Source organism: Procambarus clarkii, chromosome 29 (assembly GCF_040958095.1).
Source record: "Procambarus clarkii isolate CNS0578487 chromosome 29, FALCON_Pclarkii_2.0, whole genome shotgun sequence".
Lineage (NCBI taxonomy): Eukaryota > Metazoa > Arthropoda > Malacostraca > Decapoda > Cambaridae > Procambarus > Procambarus clarkii.
In genome coordinates, this window is record NC_091178.1 from 10,155,041 (window position 1) to 10,170,314 (window position 15,274).

Sequence of the window (15,274 nt, forward strand, 5' to 3'; positions counted from 1 at the left end):
CTATGTTATCAAATGGCCACTCGTGTATGAGTAAAAAAAAAAAAATCCTTCTCATTGTGTTGGTCTGGCATGTTTGACAATGTTTTGCTCAGAAATGACGTTTACCACAGGCATACACCACTTTAAATAACTGATTATGCAAAAATTATTACGTATTGTAAATCAAAGGTACTGTTTTCTCAAGTACAGTACAGTATTAGAAATCAAAATAGTGTTTTATTTCTCTTTGCATAAAAATATCAACACAGATTTATGGGATAAAGTTTTTTCAAATTTTGTTTTAACACATACATATTATGGTACGTAAGATTATATTAGAATGAAATTTTATTTTGCAAGAGAGCCTTCTGTTGACAATGTGAGAGTAATCCGACAGGTGTAAGCAGCCCTTCGTGTGTCGGCTCACTTTTTTATCTTGAAAGCAAGAGCTATTTGCACAGTGCAATACATAATATGTTGCAAATTAACAGAGGTCTTTCTTTTTTCTTTTAAAATATTTTGTTAATACTTTTCATGTTTCAGAGTGATGCAGATATGTTCTACAATACTTTTAATGGCCAACGTTACAATAGCATTGAGCCAGACATCTGCCGTCTGGTATATGTTGCACGTGTTGAGACCACAAAAGAATCTGAGAATGGAGGCCTTCCTATCCCTGGTAATAAGCTGTTCATATTAAATTGCTTTGGCTAAAAAAGCTAGCACCTGAACAAAAAAAAAGTTGTGGGTGAATTAAGGCGGATAACTGTCATGGAAGAAATTGTTTATGATGGTCAGAAAAACTGGTGGTACATATTTCAAAATTACCGTAGCTGTGCTCGGACTAATGAAAAAACATTGAATGGTTTTGTGGAAGCTGAAAAAATTTTTGATCGTTTAATATGGTATTGATAAAAAATCAATTTTTAATTTCATTATACAGTACACTTGTACTTTTTAAGATTACATGTATTAGCAATTGGCTATAAATATTTCCGGTAGTTTGTTGTTTTAATATCTACTAATTAGTAACTGGCAAAATGAATTGTTTCTAAGTTAATGTCTATATCGCAGGCCACACCGAACTACCCAACTGCCCAGTGTGTCTCGAGAGGATGGATGAATCGGTGGATGGAATTCTGACAATATTGTGCAACCACTCGTTCCATGGAGAATGCTTAGCAAAATGGGGCGACACAAGGTATAGCTTTTGTTATTTTGTTTCTTATAATGCCTGGCCATTTAACCTTTGTATATCAGTATTATTTCATAGACTTTAACTTTCATTTCATAAATGTGACTATAAAATAAATAAATTATTTGTATATTATATAGCAGTAATTATGTGTATACAGTATATATACATATGTATATATGTACAGTATATATATTAATAATGAGCCGTACAAACTGTATAGTGGAACCTCCTAAATCCTGATCATATCATTCTGTACCTGATCTGGATTATAAACAAACTTAACTTCCAAATACATTAATTAAAATTTTTGGTCTATTTATCATACAACAAAAAATCTAGGTTTTTCTGTTAATAAATAATACAATACAGTACACGTTTACACACACACACACAACTAATATATAAACAAAGATTTGATTAAAAAAAATACAAAATTAAAGACAAAATTCTCTTCCCATTTGTAATGCAGTCTTGTGTAAGGGTACAGATATATTTTCCTATTCTTGCTGAATACTCGTACAAGAGATACTGTATAGTTACAGTCTGTATGGGAACGTTGAATCCTCCTCTGGGGGAGGGGGGGGGGTACAAATCAATGCCATCAAATGATCACACAGCCTAGACTTTATATGAGATGTACTTTGATGGGAGAACTCATCCTTCTCATTGCTAAAATTGACAGATTAACACAAGGCAGAAAAATAGTTATGCTAGGGTAAATAATGACATTAAAACTATTTTCGTTTTTATTTCGTAGCCTTAAGATTATTTTATACCAAATGAATTTATCTTTGTTATATTTTACTGAACTTTGCATCTGAATGGATTCTAAAGTAGGAACTGAGAGATGCCATCAAGAAACACAACAATATAGCAATACTTGGCAAGTAGCAGTACAGTACTTCGATTTTCAGAGAGGCTAAGAATCCCCCAGGCATAGATAAATATACAGTACAATTTACAAGCAACAAGCAATTATTCATTGCAAGAAAAAATGTTTTTAAATCCTGTATTGCAATTCATACTGATATTAGGATGGCTTCAGACAGATTCCGAGAAAAGACACTGAAAAGATCTAGGTATCAATTTTTTTTGTCTTCAAGAGACCAACACCAACTCTTAACAATAACGGCACTACGTAATTAAAGCCGTAGTGGTTTCTCCACCATTAGTATAGTCTAGCCACAACAGACTAAATAGTACTAGATGTTTTATATGATTTATTATTCAAAACACATATGGTGAGATTCATAATCATTGCCAGGTGTCAGCTAGACAAGAAAATCAAACAATATCTCCAGAATCCTATTCTATTCTATAATATGCACCACACTAATAAACACAGATACAGTACTTGAATAAATTGATAGTACTGTATCTGAAGCCGCTCCCCCCCCCCCCCCCCCCCCCCCAATCTTTTAATATAATGGAGGGCCTGCACAAAATCCAGAAACGTGGTGAAGGCTTCCATTTCCTTCTGACGACCCAACCCAGCACACAATGGTCGCGTTCCCCCCTCCCCCCCTCCTATTCATTGTTCCTGCTAACATTCCAATGTTTCTGGGGTTTCAAATTATATTTCTAATAACCCCTTATAGAAGTTCAGACTGGATTTCTACATTTAACACATTTTGATATTTTCCAATCGCAAAGTGTACAGTACTTGAGAATGTTTATATTCTTAATTTGACTTCTTTTTACATACATTAACATTTCATTTTAGGGGGAATTACATGCCTTCCACACATGCACAGTGATAGTGGCTGCCCTGGCAGGAGCTTAAAATACAGTGTTTCATAGTTTCTCATTTAAGACCATTTGAAGGCCCCTTCCTAAAACTGGTTTTGGCAATGCAAAAGCAGCATAATGCGGTTACACTAATGTATCATGTTGTCTGTTAAACTTTGTGCCTCACAATAGGTCTTCAGACACATAGCTAAAATATAAAATAATCAAACACCCTTGTACAATTTCTGGTACAGAACAAGCTCAGTAAAATATTTCCAAATATAAAGGCATTATTTTGAATACTAAATGATCATATATAAGGGGGAAAAAAATTGATTGGGTGGAAGTTACTTTACATAATAAATCAACAATCTGAATTTCACCGTTATCTTGGTTATCTTAAGATGATTTTGGGGCTTTAGTGTCCCCGCGGCTCGGTCCTCGACCAGGCTTCCACCCCCAGGAAGCAGCCCGTGACAGCTGACTAACACCCAGGTACCTATTTTACTGCTAGGTAACAGGGGCATAGGGTGAAAGAAACTCTGCCCATTGTTTCTCGCCGGCGCCTGGGATCGAACCCAGGACCACAGGATCACAAGTCCAGCGTGCTGTCCGCTCGGCTGACTGGCTCCCTGCTAGTGAGAGCGGCAGACAGCGTACACCTTGGTCTCAAATTTCAGAGGGAAGATCCAGTAGGTGGATTTGATCTGTTATTTAGAGGGAATCCACAATATGTATTTTAGGTTCTAATTTTGGAAGTTTCACTGTGTATATAATATTTTGATCTATTTATTTATATGCTTACATTAATTGCAACCGTTATAGAATGGCTTGTTCTAAAATGGAACCCCTTGTTGAAGCAGAAAGAATTGGTTAGCACAATAAATCTTGATGCAACAGAATATGATGTCCGCTGAACCAAGGCATCTTGATACAATGTAACAACTCGGCATAGACATTCCCATATATTTTTTATTCTATTTTCATGCATGTACAGTAGTAGTAAATATGGATACAAAGATATAACAAAAATAATTTTACACTTCTTGTGTAATTATGACAAATCATATAGTTTGTGTAGGTCATTTATGTTCCCCTTCATTCAAAGCTTGATTTTTTTTTACCCGAGCTTTCCATGCCCTGGCCACTTTTGTTCTATTAGCTATTTCTATTAGCACCATCAGTTATTAATTTTAATAGTGTATAAGTACTCTTATTATGCAGTGTCATGAATAAGCTTAAAAAAAAATTCTTTCAACTTTGCATATCTTTATTCATTTTATTTTACTCAATATAATAGTAGTTATCCTGCAGTCTCAGGAGACTATGGAGTTGCGCTCTGGTTGCCAAGGCTGCAGTGTCCTCTCCAGGGTGCAAAGCCTTGGGTAGGTCGATATGGAGGAGAAGCTGTTACCCATGCAGCAGGTCTCCCCTTTCCACATTGCTGAAATTGTCCAATGTAAAGGAAACAAACGCCAATACACATGGTTCCAGCACTGTCGCAGGAGTTGCCAGAATGAGGTTGAAGTAAAATGAATAAAGAGATACAAAGTTAAAAGAATTTTAAGCATGATCACGACACTGCATAATAAAAGTACTTATACACTATTCAAATTAATAATTGATGGTGCTAATAGAACAAAAGCTATTATGATAGTACCCAATATAGCACAAAACCTTTGTATGTTAATATATAATTTACAGGTAATCCTAATTAAAATAGTTTTTGTTTTGGTGAAATGGAGTTAAGTAGATGTTGTTTTGATAGATTTAAGTAGTCTCATATGAAAGTGATTGACATATATTTTTTACATGACCCTAACCATGACGATTGTAAATAGTTCAAAGATAATTTTATCATTATTCTAGGTCCTAAATAGTTTCTCTTAGGAACAACCTGAGAGAATTTTTAAATTTCTAAAACTCGAGGGAGATTTGGAAATTGATTTGTGTTATCTGTAAATATTGAAAAATTCCTGTGTAACTATGTAGTTTTAAGATGAGTGCACAACTGATATCTGGCTATGTATATAGTATATATATATATATAATATAATTTATTTATTTTTTTTTAAGTAAATAAATATGAATATGATTAGAATGCATTCATTTCAATAAATGGTGTACCTTGCATCAGATGTCATACTGACGTACCTAAGTAAACAGTTATAGGACTAAAAATAGCTCTCTTGCTGTGGGCGACACACAGCCACACCGCTGCAGAGGTCCTCGTGTAAGTTGGACAATGTTCTGTATGGAGCACTATGCACTAGGGAATATATATTTTTTGGGGGAAAAAAGAGTAATGTGCTGTTGAAGTGTCATCAAATCTCTGACGTATGTAATTGCCTGGTGCTGTAAAGGCGTGCAGATATATTATTGGTTTAGTATTGGAGTTTTGAATTCTGTTTATTGAAATAATTGTTTTATGATTTTTATTTATAAATAAGGTTTACTTGAGTATTTAGCTGAGTTTGCTATGATTCATAGGAGAGATCTTAGTCTTTGTGGGTATTGTCATTTTTGTTATATTTTCCTTTGAATTTAATTAGATTTTTAGCGCATAAACTAGCTAGTTCAATATATATTTAAATTGCATGTATTGTTTAAAATGTGGCAAGTGCCATTGGGACAAAAATGATGAGCAAAAGTTTCTCTAGTTTGATTTCCATGGTTTCATGGCAAGCTTCAGCATTTTTGTGATTCTGTCATGTATAGTACTGTATGTGGTTATGTTTTTCTTTTCATAATGGTACAAATGATCTTAACTAATAGCATTCCCAGAGTAATTTTCCTTATTTGAAAATTTTAATTTTTGAAACAAAGTATTTCCTAATTTTGTTATTAAAGTATAGTATTGTGAAGTTCATGTAGTCATGACAAATAATATTTGATGTCTTACACATATTGACACTTCAGCAGCATATTTTTCTGATGCTTATTACACATTGGGCAAATGGTTGTACCGGTTGGAGTAGCAGGCATTCATCAGGGACATCGTACTTTGTTGTTTGATATGGGGTACCGTAAATACTAGGCACCAATTCTCATTAAGTGCATGACTGGATATAAGATGGTTTTGTGTCCTTAACAAGGGCCATGGGATCTAGCATGGCTACATTTAACCTTTGGCATGGAAGTAACTCAGAGTTTGATCAGTTGAAAAGCCTTCTTATATATGTGTTCAGTGTTTATGGTGTGAGTCCTCTCAGTGGTGACCTCTTTTTTTCCTTTAAGTCTTGTTTGTAGAAAAAAGTGTTCAAACAAAGGTTCCTTAAAAGTTGATTGAATTCCTCCATGAAACATAACTATTGCTACTACAGTACTGTGTATTTGCTTTTAATATATCACTACTGTATAGTTGACCATACCACACACTAGAAGTTGAAGGGACGACGACGTTTCGGTCCGTCCTGGACCATTCTCAAGTCGATTGTGTTCTTTTGAATTGTGTGTTGTGACATTCTCAAGTCACAATCGACTTGAGAATGGTCCAAGACGGACCGAAACGTCGTCGTCCCTTCAACTTCTAGTGTGTGGTCTGGTCAACTTACTTCAGCCACGTTATTGTGACTCATCGCCTGCACTATTGTATAGTGTATCTTGCTCTGTGTTAGGGGGGTGCAACCACTGTTAGGTGTGTAAATGGTTGATAACCTAATTGTAAGTAGAAAATTCTGCATGTGTCACCCTTCTTTTGAGTTTTTTTCTTCAAGTATCATAGTTCGGTCATATTAATTATGCCAGTTAGCCTATTCATTGTCAGGCACATTAAGGTGGCTTAAGAAATGAAAGATTACCATTGAAAGTGACAGGTAGTCAAGTTAGTTCTTATTAGACACATGATCATCATCATGGCTAGTTAGTAATAAGGTTCTTGAGGTTGACAGCTTCTGCTATCACATGTGTTTTTTCATAATGATTCCAAGGATCATGAAATAGAACCCAGGTATGAAACAATTAATTTGCCCCATTTTATGATATGAAAATGATTCTCTTTTATGTTTTTATCATAGACAAGCACCCCACCAAACCTTATTGAGGCCATTGGCCATTTGTCCCGGGCAGTGTGTATTCCCAGTGTTTTGCTCCATGCATATAAATATAGATGCATTTATTCTGGACAGATTGCGTTAACTCAAGTAAATTAAACCTTGCATGGAAAATTGCAATAATGATGTATCCAGTACCCCCATATAAAATTTAATGAAAAAGTAATTTTTTTACACTAAAAAATCTAGTGAGGTGAAGTTTTGTATCAAAGAAAACAAGGTGCCTTGAATTGCCAAACTTTATACAAATTATAAAACTAAGTGTAAGATTATTTTGAAAACAATACAAAATGAGGAGGAATGTTAAATGTTAAAAATATTATTTGCTTTGAGACTGCAGAGCAATTACATAAGTAGCCACAATGAATGGAAATGAAAGGTGGAATGAATTTATAAGGGAGCAGAACAGCTTCGGATGAACAAAAGTGCTTCAAGAATGGCAGAATTTACTAGTATTGCAGTCATCTGCAATCCAGCAGGGTGGCCAATGCAGTCTCATGTTAAGATGCTGTAACACCATATAATATTTAGTTTATCATACAATAAAAAAAAATTTACATGTACAGTATGTATAAATTGTGCACATGCCACCCTGCTGTGAATCTGAGACAAGATTTATTGCATGTTTTGCAGGATATTTGATTAACTTTTGCCTTTCAGGTTAAAGAAGTACTGTTGATTGTGGTAATCATGTCATACATCAGCCATTGTCATAATATTTTGCCCATTCTCTTGATTTTTTTTACATCACATGCATGCAATAAACTTTGACAGTGGGAAATTAACATTTTTGTTAAACTCCCGGTTCAAGGTGTTTCTCATGGGCTGCACCTAGCGCGCACTTTTTTTCTTTGCATTGCTGTAGATAGTTGCATGCACACACACATGCGCGCATGCGCACATGTACACGGCTTAGAGCGCTGTAGGATCATTGCATCATATCTAGGTGATAGTGTTGGAGAGAGTTATACAAGTGATGTCCCCGATACCCAAAATATACTATCATTGATAGAAGGTTGAGTGGGATGATTATTGAAAAAGACATACAAATCTGGAAAAATTTTGAGTAGGACTACCAAACCAAAGTAGATGAGTCAAAGATGGTGGATGCGACGACAAGATTATCAGTGACACTAAGTGAAGAAAATTTCAAGAGTTTCATTACAGAAGACATAGGGAAAGTAGATTTTCTTCCCAGGTTAGTGAAGGTTGAGGATTTGGTAGAGGTTTATGAAGGAAAATGTCTTAAATTGTAAGAAAATAAAGATTTTAAAAAGTAAATGTAAAATTGGCAGCAAGAGAAGGAAATTACCACCTTCACTGACACAGTAAGGAGTCGGGAAGAAAAAATCAAGGAACTAGTGAAAGAATGTAAGACATGGAAAATAAAGGAGGGGGTAAATTTAGAGAAGTTAACAGGAAAATAGACAAATAGGGAGAAAAATTCAGAGCCATTACAGGCTTGCTAACACAAGAAGTTAGGTATGGAAGTACTAAGAGAAACTTCGTGTGCAACTCAAATGGATGCAGTTACTAAAGGATTGGAAAAGTGCAAAAAAAAAAAAGGAAATGAAAGAAACAGGCACAAGTTGTAAAAGAGAAACAATCAAAGAAATATCTTTGTATGTCTAAAACCGAAATAAGCAGCAAGAAACTGACATTTGGAAGACAGGAAAGAACTGATGACCAACAATAAATTAGTTCAAAACACTGTAGATAGAAGTAAGACCCTAATAATTTTGGGGTGTTTGGAAAAGGAAATACCATCTAGGGAGGATAAAGCAACAGAATTGGAAAAGTCTTTGAGAATATAGTTGGTTTAGGAGACAACCTCACACAAAGGAAAATGTCAGACACTATAGAGGATAGACAAATATGTAAAAGGTAAGACACCACTTAAGGGTAACATTAAATTGGGTAAAACAAGTGACAGAAGTCCTTAGGAATGCCAGGAAATTGCAAAATGAAGATGGGGACACAATGGTCACTAAGATGAGGTCTTTCAAAAGAAGACAGAAACTGAATCTTGACAAAGCAAAATGCTTAAATGAAGGCAGGAATGACGAAGGAAGATTTTTTTTCTACAAGTTTAAAGCATGCAAGATGCTACACACAAGTAAACCAACAAAATCGACAGGAAAATAAAGTGAAGGACAAAGGAGGAGAGAGAGAGAGAGAGAGAACATGTTCCTGAAAAGTGTGTATATTATGCTAGCATAGATTGGGTAAGGTAACAAAAATCTGAAGTTAAATGATATAATTCAGTTTAAAATGCTAGCTAGATATTGTTACACTAGCAGAGATGAAACTGGAAGATAACATTTTAAATGAGGTGGTATTCCAGAGAGGCTACACTATTTGGAGATTTGACAGAAAAATTAGAAATGGTCGAGGCATTTCTGTCCTGGTCAAGAAATGAATGAAGCTAAGAGAATTTTATACTTGACAACCCAAGAGAAGTAGATGTAATGTTTTTAACTATCTGAATGATGAAATATTAAAGAAAAGTGTTCATAACATTTGTGAAATCAAAATTGGAATATGCAGCAGTTGTATGGTACTGTACCAGTATCTCAAGAAGACCTTCAGTGAACAGGAAAAGGTGCAAAGGCATGCTACGAAATGGTTTCCGAAGCTGAAATACAAGAGTTACGAGGAGAGGTTAGAGGTGTTTAATATGCCAAAGCTGGAAGATAGAAGAAAAAGAGGTATGATCACCACTTACAAATCAGGAATCGACCAAATTTACAAAGAGGAATTCCTGAAACCAGCAACTTCAAGAACAAGAGGACACATTCAATCTAGGGAGACAAAAGAGCCGAAATTTTGTTTAAAAAGTTTTCTTTTGCAAACAGAGTTGTAGGCGGTTAGAAGAAGCTAAGTGAAAAGGTGAGAGGCCAAAACCGTCAGTAGTTTCAAAGTGTTATAGGACAAAGAGTACTGGGAAGACGGGACACCACGAGCGTAGCTTTCATCCTGTAACAACACTTAGGTAATTACACATATACATTCATATATATCTATATCTATACAGACTTCCATACTTATACATACACAGGTCATTGGTTAAAAGTAGAAGTTAGAAATGTGATTAATCTGAAACCTTGTTTCCTTTTAATATTTTTGTCAATGTAATATTGCTGTATTTTGTCTAGTGTTAGTGTGTTGTATATGTGTGTATCATCCTTGTGTGTATTGTACAAGTTAGAAACTTAGTAAATGCTGAGGTAAAAAGACAAATGGTAATTATTAAATGTAATTTTTAAATTGTTGCTTTTTGCCCATGTGTAGCTGTCCTGTGTGCCGGTACTGTCAGACTCCAGAAGAAACGCCTGATCAGAGGTGTTCACTGTGTGGAGCAGCAGACTCACTTTGGATTTGTCTTATATGTGGTCATGTGGGCTGCGGGCGATATGTTGGTGGCCATGCACATAGGTGAGTAGATGGCTCCTAAGCGTTCGTGTAAATAGCCGACAAGGGCTAAACATAAAAGCTAAAGGACCTTGAAATATTAAACATTTGCTTCCCCTTTTACTTACACCACAATTAGTGCTGTAATAAAGTCACCATGAGAAATGGTGATAACAGTTGGATACCTTATTAAATAAGATCTCGCACAGATCTTATGACTAAATAACACGCGTCACTTTTGGCAGTAGCACCTACATAATTTATCATAAAAGCCTTATAACTGTTTTTAAAAAGTCAAAAGTCATTGGTGTGTGTAATTTACTTTTCAGACACTTTATGGAGACAAACCACCTCTTTGCACTGCAAGTAGGCAACAACAGAGTCTGGGACTACGTGAGGGATAACTATGTGCATCGCTTACTGCAGAGTGAGGGAGATGGCAAGGTGAATAGTCCTCTTATTGTCTTATTATAATTTGGAATTTTATATGGAAAGAGGCAACCTATTTTTAATTATAAATGTATACTATTGGTATAAGAATATTTAGTTTATATAAGTGTCAAGGCCTATTGCCGCTCGATATGCAGCTCCTCTTTATAACCTAGCACACACTCGTACATTTTTTTTTACTTCATTTTAGTTGTATGTATACAGTATATTAAACAAAATTACTGTACTATTTTTTACCCATGTTAGTGGTACTTTGGCCTGCCTTGTGATCCATTTTCTGCCAGTGTTACACTACATTACATGGAGAAAACATTACCCTCACACCTCATCATATTATCCCAAACAATACCTCAGTACTTTGTATTGTAAGGTGCATAGTGCTTCCCTCTTTTGTTGTCATACAAAATGCAAACTGGGACAGCTAGTCCAGTAAGTTAATTGTTTTAACAATGATTTTAGACATTCAACATCATTTTCTAGAGTAATACAGGACTCGTTAGAGTTTAAAGTGTCCCAGAAAAAGATACATTTTCTTCCCTTTATCTTTGGACTCGGTTATTGTCCTGTAATATTCAAATAATAATACAAATTGTTTATTGTTTCATGTCATTGTGAGCTTTAGTTTAATTTGTAACGTTTTGACCCAGTGCTGGATTTATTACTGTGGTGGCCCCTGGGTAGTAATTGTGACAGTCATATTATCACAATAAATTGCACTCTACCCAACCTGCCGTAGTTTGGTCTTCATGTCACAATACAACTTTGAGCTGTATAAAATACAAGTATGCTTCATGTAATAATCGTATTTCATAAAATGTCCCATTGACACAAAATCAAATGTTCCTAAATACTGTAGTATCATGGATCTTCTCCATAAAAATGTTCCCTAGACAGTTGTCCAATCTACACTCCAGCCATTTTGACCCAAGCCTTAAAAATGTGCAAAAGTTTGACCAGCAATTAAAATGTCTGCTTGATTTTGCAGTCACCATTCTATGGCTGTGATAATAAATAACATAAAAATAATTTATGTAGTATAAATATATACAGTATACTGTACTATATATTTTTTCCGCGTATTTTTATGTTGACCTTCACTATACATATTTCAGTCTTTGCTGTTTTCATGTTTCAGGTTGTTTCTTATGAAAGATCATCTCCAGTTGGAGACACCAAGGAGGAAATGGTGCAGGGAGAAGAAAAACTAACAGCGTTACAACTTGAATATACACACCTGTTGTCTTCCCAACTGGAATCTCAGAGACAGTATTTTGAAAATAAGATTTCTGAGGCACAGGCTGAGGCCTTGCAGGAGGTTAATACCAAGCTTCATTGACCTTATTTTCTTGGCCTTGTATGTAAGATTTTGTTTATAAACTTGACCCCCCCCCCCTCCTGATTTCATGGGTTGACTCCACCGGTGACTTCACGCTAGTCTGAGGTCTCATCCCTCACTGTCAATCTCTGCTTCCTATTGCTTAGGTACTCCCTTATCCACTGGAGCACCCTACCAGTTACTCCTGCCTGTTTCTCCAGCTTATGCATAGCCATTTATGGGGTACTGTGTCAAAGACCTTCCGGCAGTCCAAAAAGATGCAGTTCGCCCATCCTTCTCTTTCTTACTTAATCTTTGTTACCTGATCGCAGAATTCTATTAAGCCTGTAAGGCAAGATTTACTCTCCCTCTGTGTGTGTGTGTGTGTGTGTGTGTGTGTGTGTGTGTGTATTTACTATTTGTGTCCGCAGAATTGAATTTTTAGCTCTTGAACCCCACCTTTCTAACCAATTTATTTTTCCTCTATTATGTCTACTACATATATTTCTCTCTAACTCACACACACATTCCCAGGAAGCAGCCTGTAGCATCTGTCTAGCTTTCAGGTACCTATTTACTGCTTGGTGAACAGGAGCACCAGAGTGAAAGAAACTGCCCATTTGTTTCTACCTCTGCCAGGGATCGAACTCGGACCCTTAGGACTACGACCCCAGAGCGCTGTCCACTCAGCCTCTGTGTGTGTGTGTTTTTTGTTTGTTTGCTTGCTATAAATGTTTAAATTGTTAATTTAACTATTTTTATTTTTATTGAGGGTTACTAACATTTTGCAACACTTTAGGAGAACATTTCCTTAAATCCCCTTTTATGCTTATGTAAACAATACCATACATAGTAGTTTCTCTTTGTCATCAATATGGTTGGGAAAGTTTGATAGTTTTTATAGCTAACACATCATGCTTACATTTGGTAAACATTTATTCCAGGCTGAAGACAGTAGATCTGAGGCAAAGAGATTTTCAATGGAATTGCAGAAAATGAAGCAAGAATTGCTCAATGTCACTCGAGACAAGCAATCCCAAGATAAGAAGCTCCAGCAGATGACTCAGAAAATAAGTAGAGTATGTGGAACTATTTCCTACTAATTAAATAAGAACCACCTTCCATGGGCCAATAGGCCTCTGTATCATTCTCTGTTCTTTTATTTTTATGAAATTTAAAAACAAAATGAAAGAAAATTCTGGGCCAACCTACTCAGTAGTTCCCAAAGGCACAGCCTGGATGCAACCAAGCCTTGAGGGATACATCAGGCCTGTGCCAAAAAAAAAGGAAAAAAAGATTTGTAACACGCAGAAATTATGCAATTAATCATTACTGCAGCAAAATTACCTCTTAGATACACTTAACCACCACAAGATGGTAGCTATGACAACCCAGGCTGATTGGCTAGCCAATCAGCTTATTCATAAGTTTGATTTGTAACCTGTGGCGCTTTGCTCTTCTGGGTCCATTGTCAACTTTTGACTTTACAATATGTGGTGACTTGGAGTCCTGCTTAGCCATCTAAGCAGGACGAAGTCCTCTGCAAAGTTAATTTCAGTTTGTTGGGGAAGGGTATCATTGCAGTGATGTCATCCTTAATCTGGATTTTCTGTCTGTTTCCCTATTTCAGAGTGAGATACTCCAGAGCCTTGCTTCATTCTGGATGTTTCAGATCATAACTGGTACAATGCAGTCTTTGCTCAACATGTCAGATGACTACTCCATCTTGGGTCTGCCTAGTGGTGTTGAGTTGCTCTTACCTCATTTCTCTCAATCTATGGGTTGCATATTAACATATTCCCATCTACCCAAGGCTTAGAGTAGGGCACTTTTGTATCATTTTTGGGCTCTTCCATTTGGGTCGAACCTGTCACCCATAACGTTCACCAGATTGAGTTGCATGGTCCTTTGGCATCATTGTTTGTTGGGGGATCCCCCATTCTGGCCTGCCTTAACATCTGGCGAGTCTGAGCTAACAGCTATTCAGCTTGTGTGCTAGCCAGGAATTGGGTTCTTTCCCGATTGGCTTACTTTGGGTTCCTCATCAATTGTTGGAAATCTCAGCGGGAACCCCTCTCCGATTCAGTTTTGGTTGAGCCTGATCTGGGTTGTCAGGATTGCCTTCCTCTCCCTGCTGCAGTTGGCTCTGTTAAATGTGTTTCTTTGTCTTTGTCTTGTTTTATGGAATTCCCAACTATCAAGTCAGTCTTCCAAGCATCTGTTGGGCAGTTTGAATTTTACCTGTGTGGTATACCCTCTGGGCCAGCTCTAGCTGAAGGCTTTACACCAGTTTCTTCAGTCTGGACCATTTTGCTGTAGTTGAGACTGACATGTTGTCCCGATTCTACTCTTGGAGGGTCATGATTAATCATTTTCCTCTTCATGCTTTTTTGGGGGTTCATTTCTATGGCGCCTCCTCCTTCATTATTAAATTGTTACCTGGAGTATGACCTGAGTGTTGGTCTACTTTCCAAGCTTAGCCTGGGGGCCAGATTTGATCTGATAATTTGGTCCAACAGACTTTGCTTGGAGCAGCCTGCAGGCCCACATATCCACTTCAACCAAGTTGATTGAGTACTTCTTGCAGGAACATGTCAAATTTTTTCTTCAACACATCCACTTTGTACTGGCAATATTTATTATGTTTGCTGGAATTATAACCATGGCTGGTCCATGGCGCATTGAATAGCCATGGACCTCTGATGCATCAGACTATGGTATGTGGATGGTATGAGGTTCTTTAATGATCATCTTTAATGAATTTTTAGGCCTTGTTTAGCATCACTTGAATGAGGCTCTGGTAGTGGACATTCTGGTATTGCATTTGTGGCTGTCTTCAAGGTGGCAGTATGTGAGGATGTGTGGCATGCTTTCCACCTTTCCTTCTTTCTTAGACACTTGTCTTCTGTCTTTGGTCCTGTAGTGAAATCACCTCTCCTGGCACTTATTGAATTGTAATTATTATTGCTATGTATTGTTTGGCCTTTGTGGAGCCCCTGTTGCTTGCTTTTGGGGTGAATATTGCTTTGCCTCAATTTAGGAACTATGCAGGATTTTGTTGTGGTAATGATTGTTTGCACGTTTTTTATCGGGGTTTAAACAAAAATTCCAAGAAAATCGATTGTTTTGGAATGTTTTAGT

General features: G+C 36.5%; 1 protein-coding gene across 3 annotated transcripts in view; it reads left to right on the forward strand.

Moving 5' to 3' along the window:
• LOC123765039 (BRCA1-associated protein) overlaps positions 1 to 15,274 on the forward strand; it is a 28,966-nt gene that overhangs the window by 6,411 nt on the left and 7,281 nt on the right. For 2 of the 3 annotated variants that reach the window (XM_045753422.2, XM_045753424.2), the window contains exons 6-12: positions 523 to 658; positions 1,054 to 1,180; positions 5,115 to 5,138; positions 10,249 to 10,392; positions 10,698 to 10,812; positions 11,954 to 12,133; positions 13,078 to 13,212. In XM_045753422.2, coding sequence (XP_045609378.1) covers positions 523 to 658; positions 1,054 to 1,180; positions 5,115 to 5,138; positions 10,249 to 10,392; positions 10,698 to 10,812; positions 11,954 to 12,133; positions 13,078 to 13,212 — 861 coding nt within the window. The remainder of the gene's footprint in view (positions 1 to 522; positions 659 to 1,053; positions 1,181 to 5,114; positions 5,139 to 10,248; positions 10,393 to 10,697; positions 10,813 to 11,953; positions 12,134 to 13,077; positions 13,213 to 15,274) is intronic. The other variant, XM_045753423.2, reaches the window with a different exon arrangement.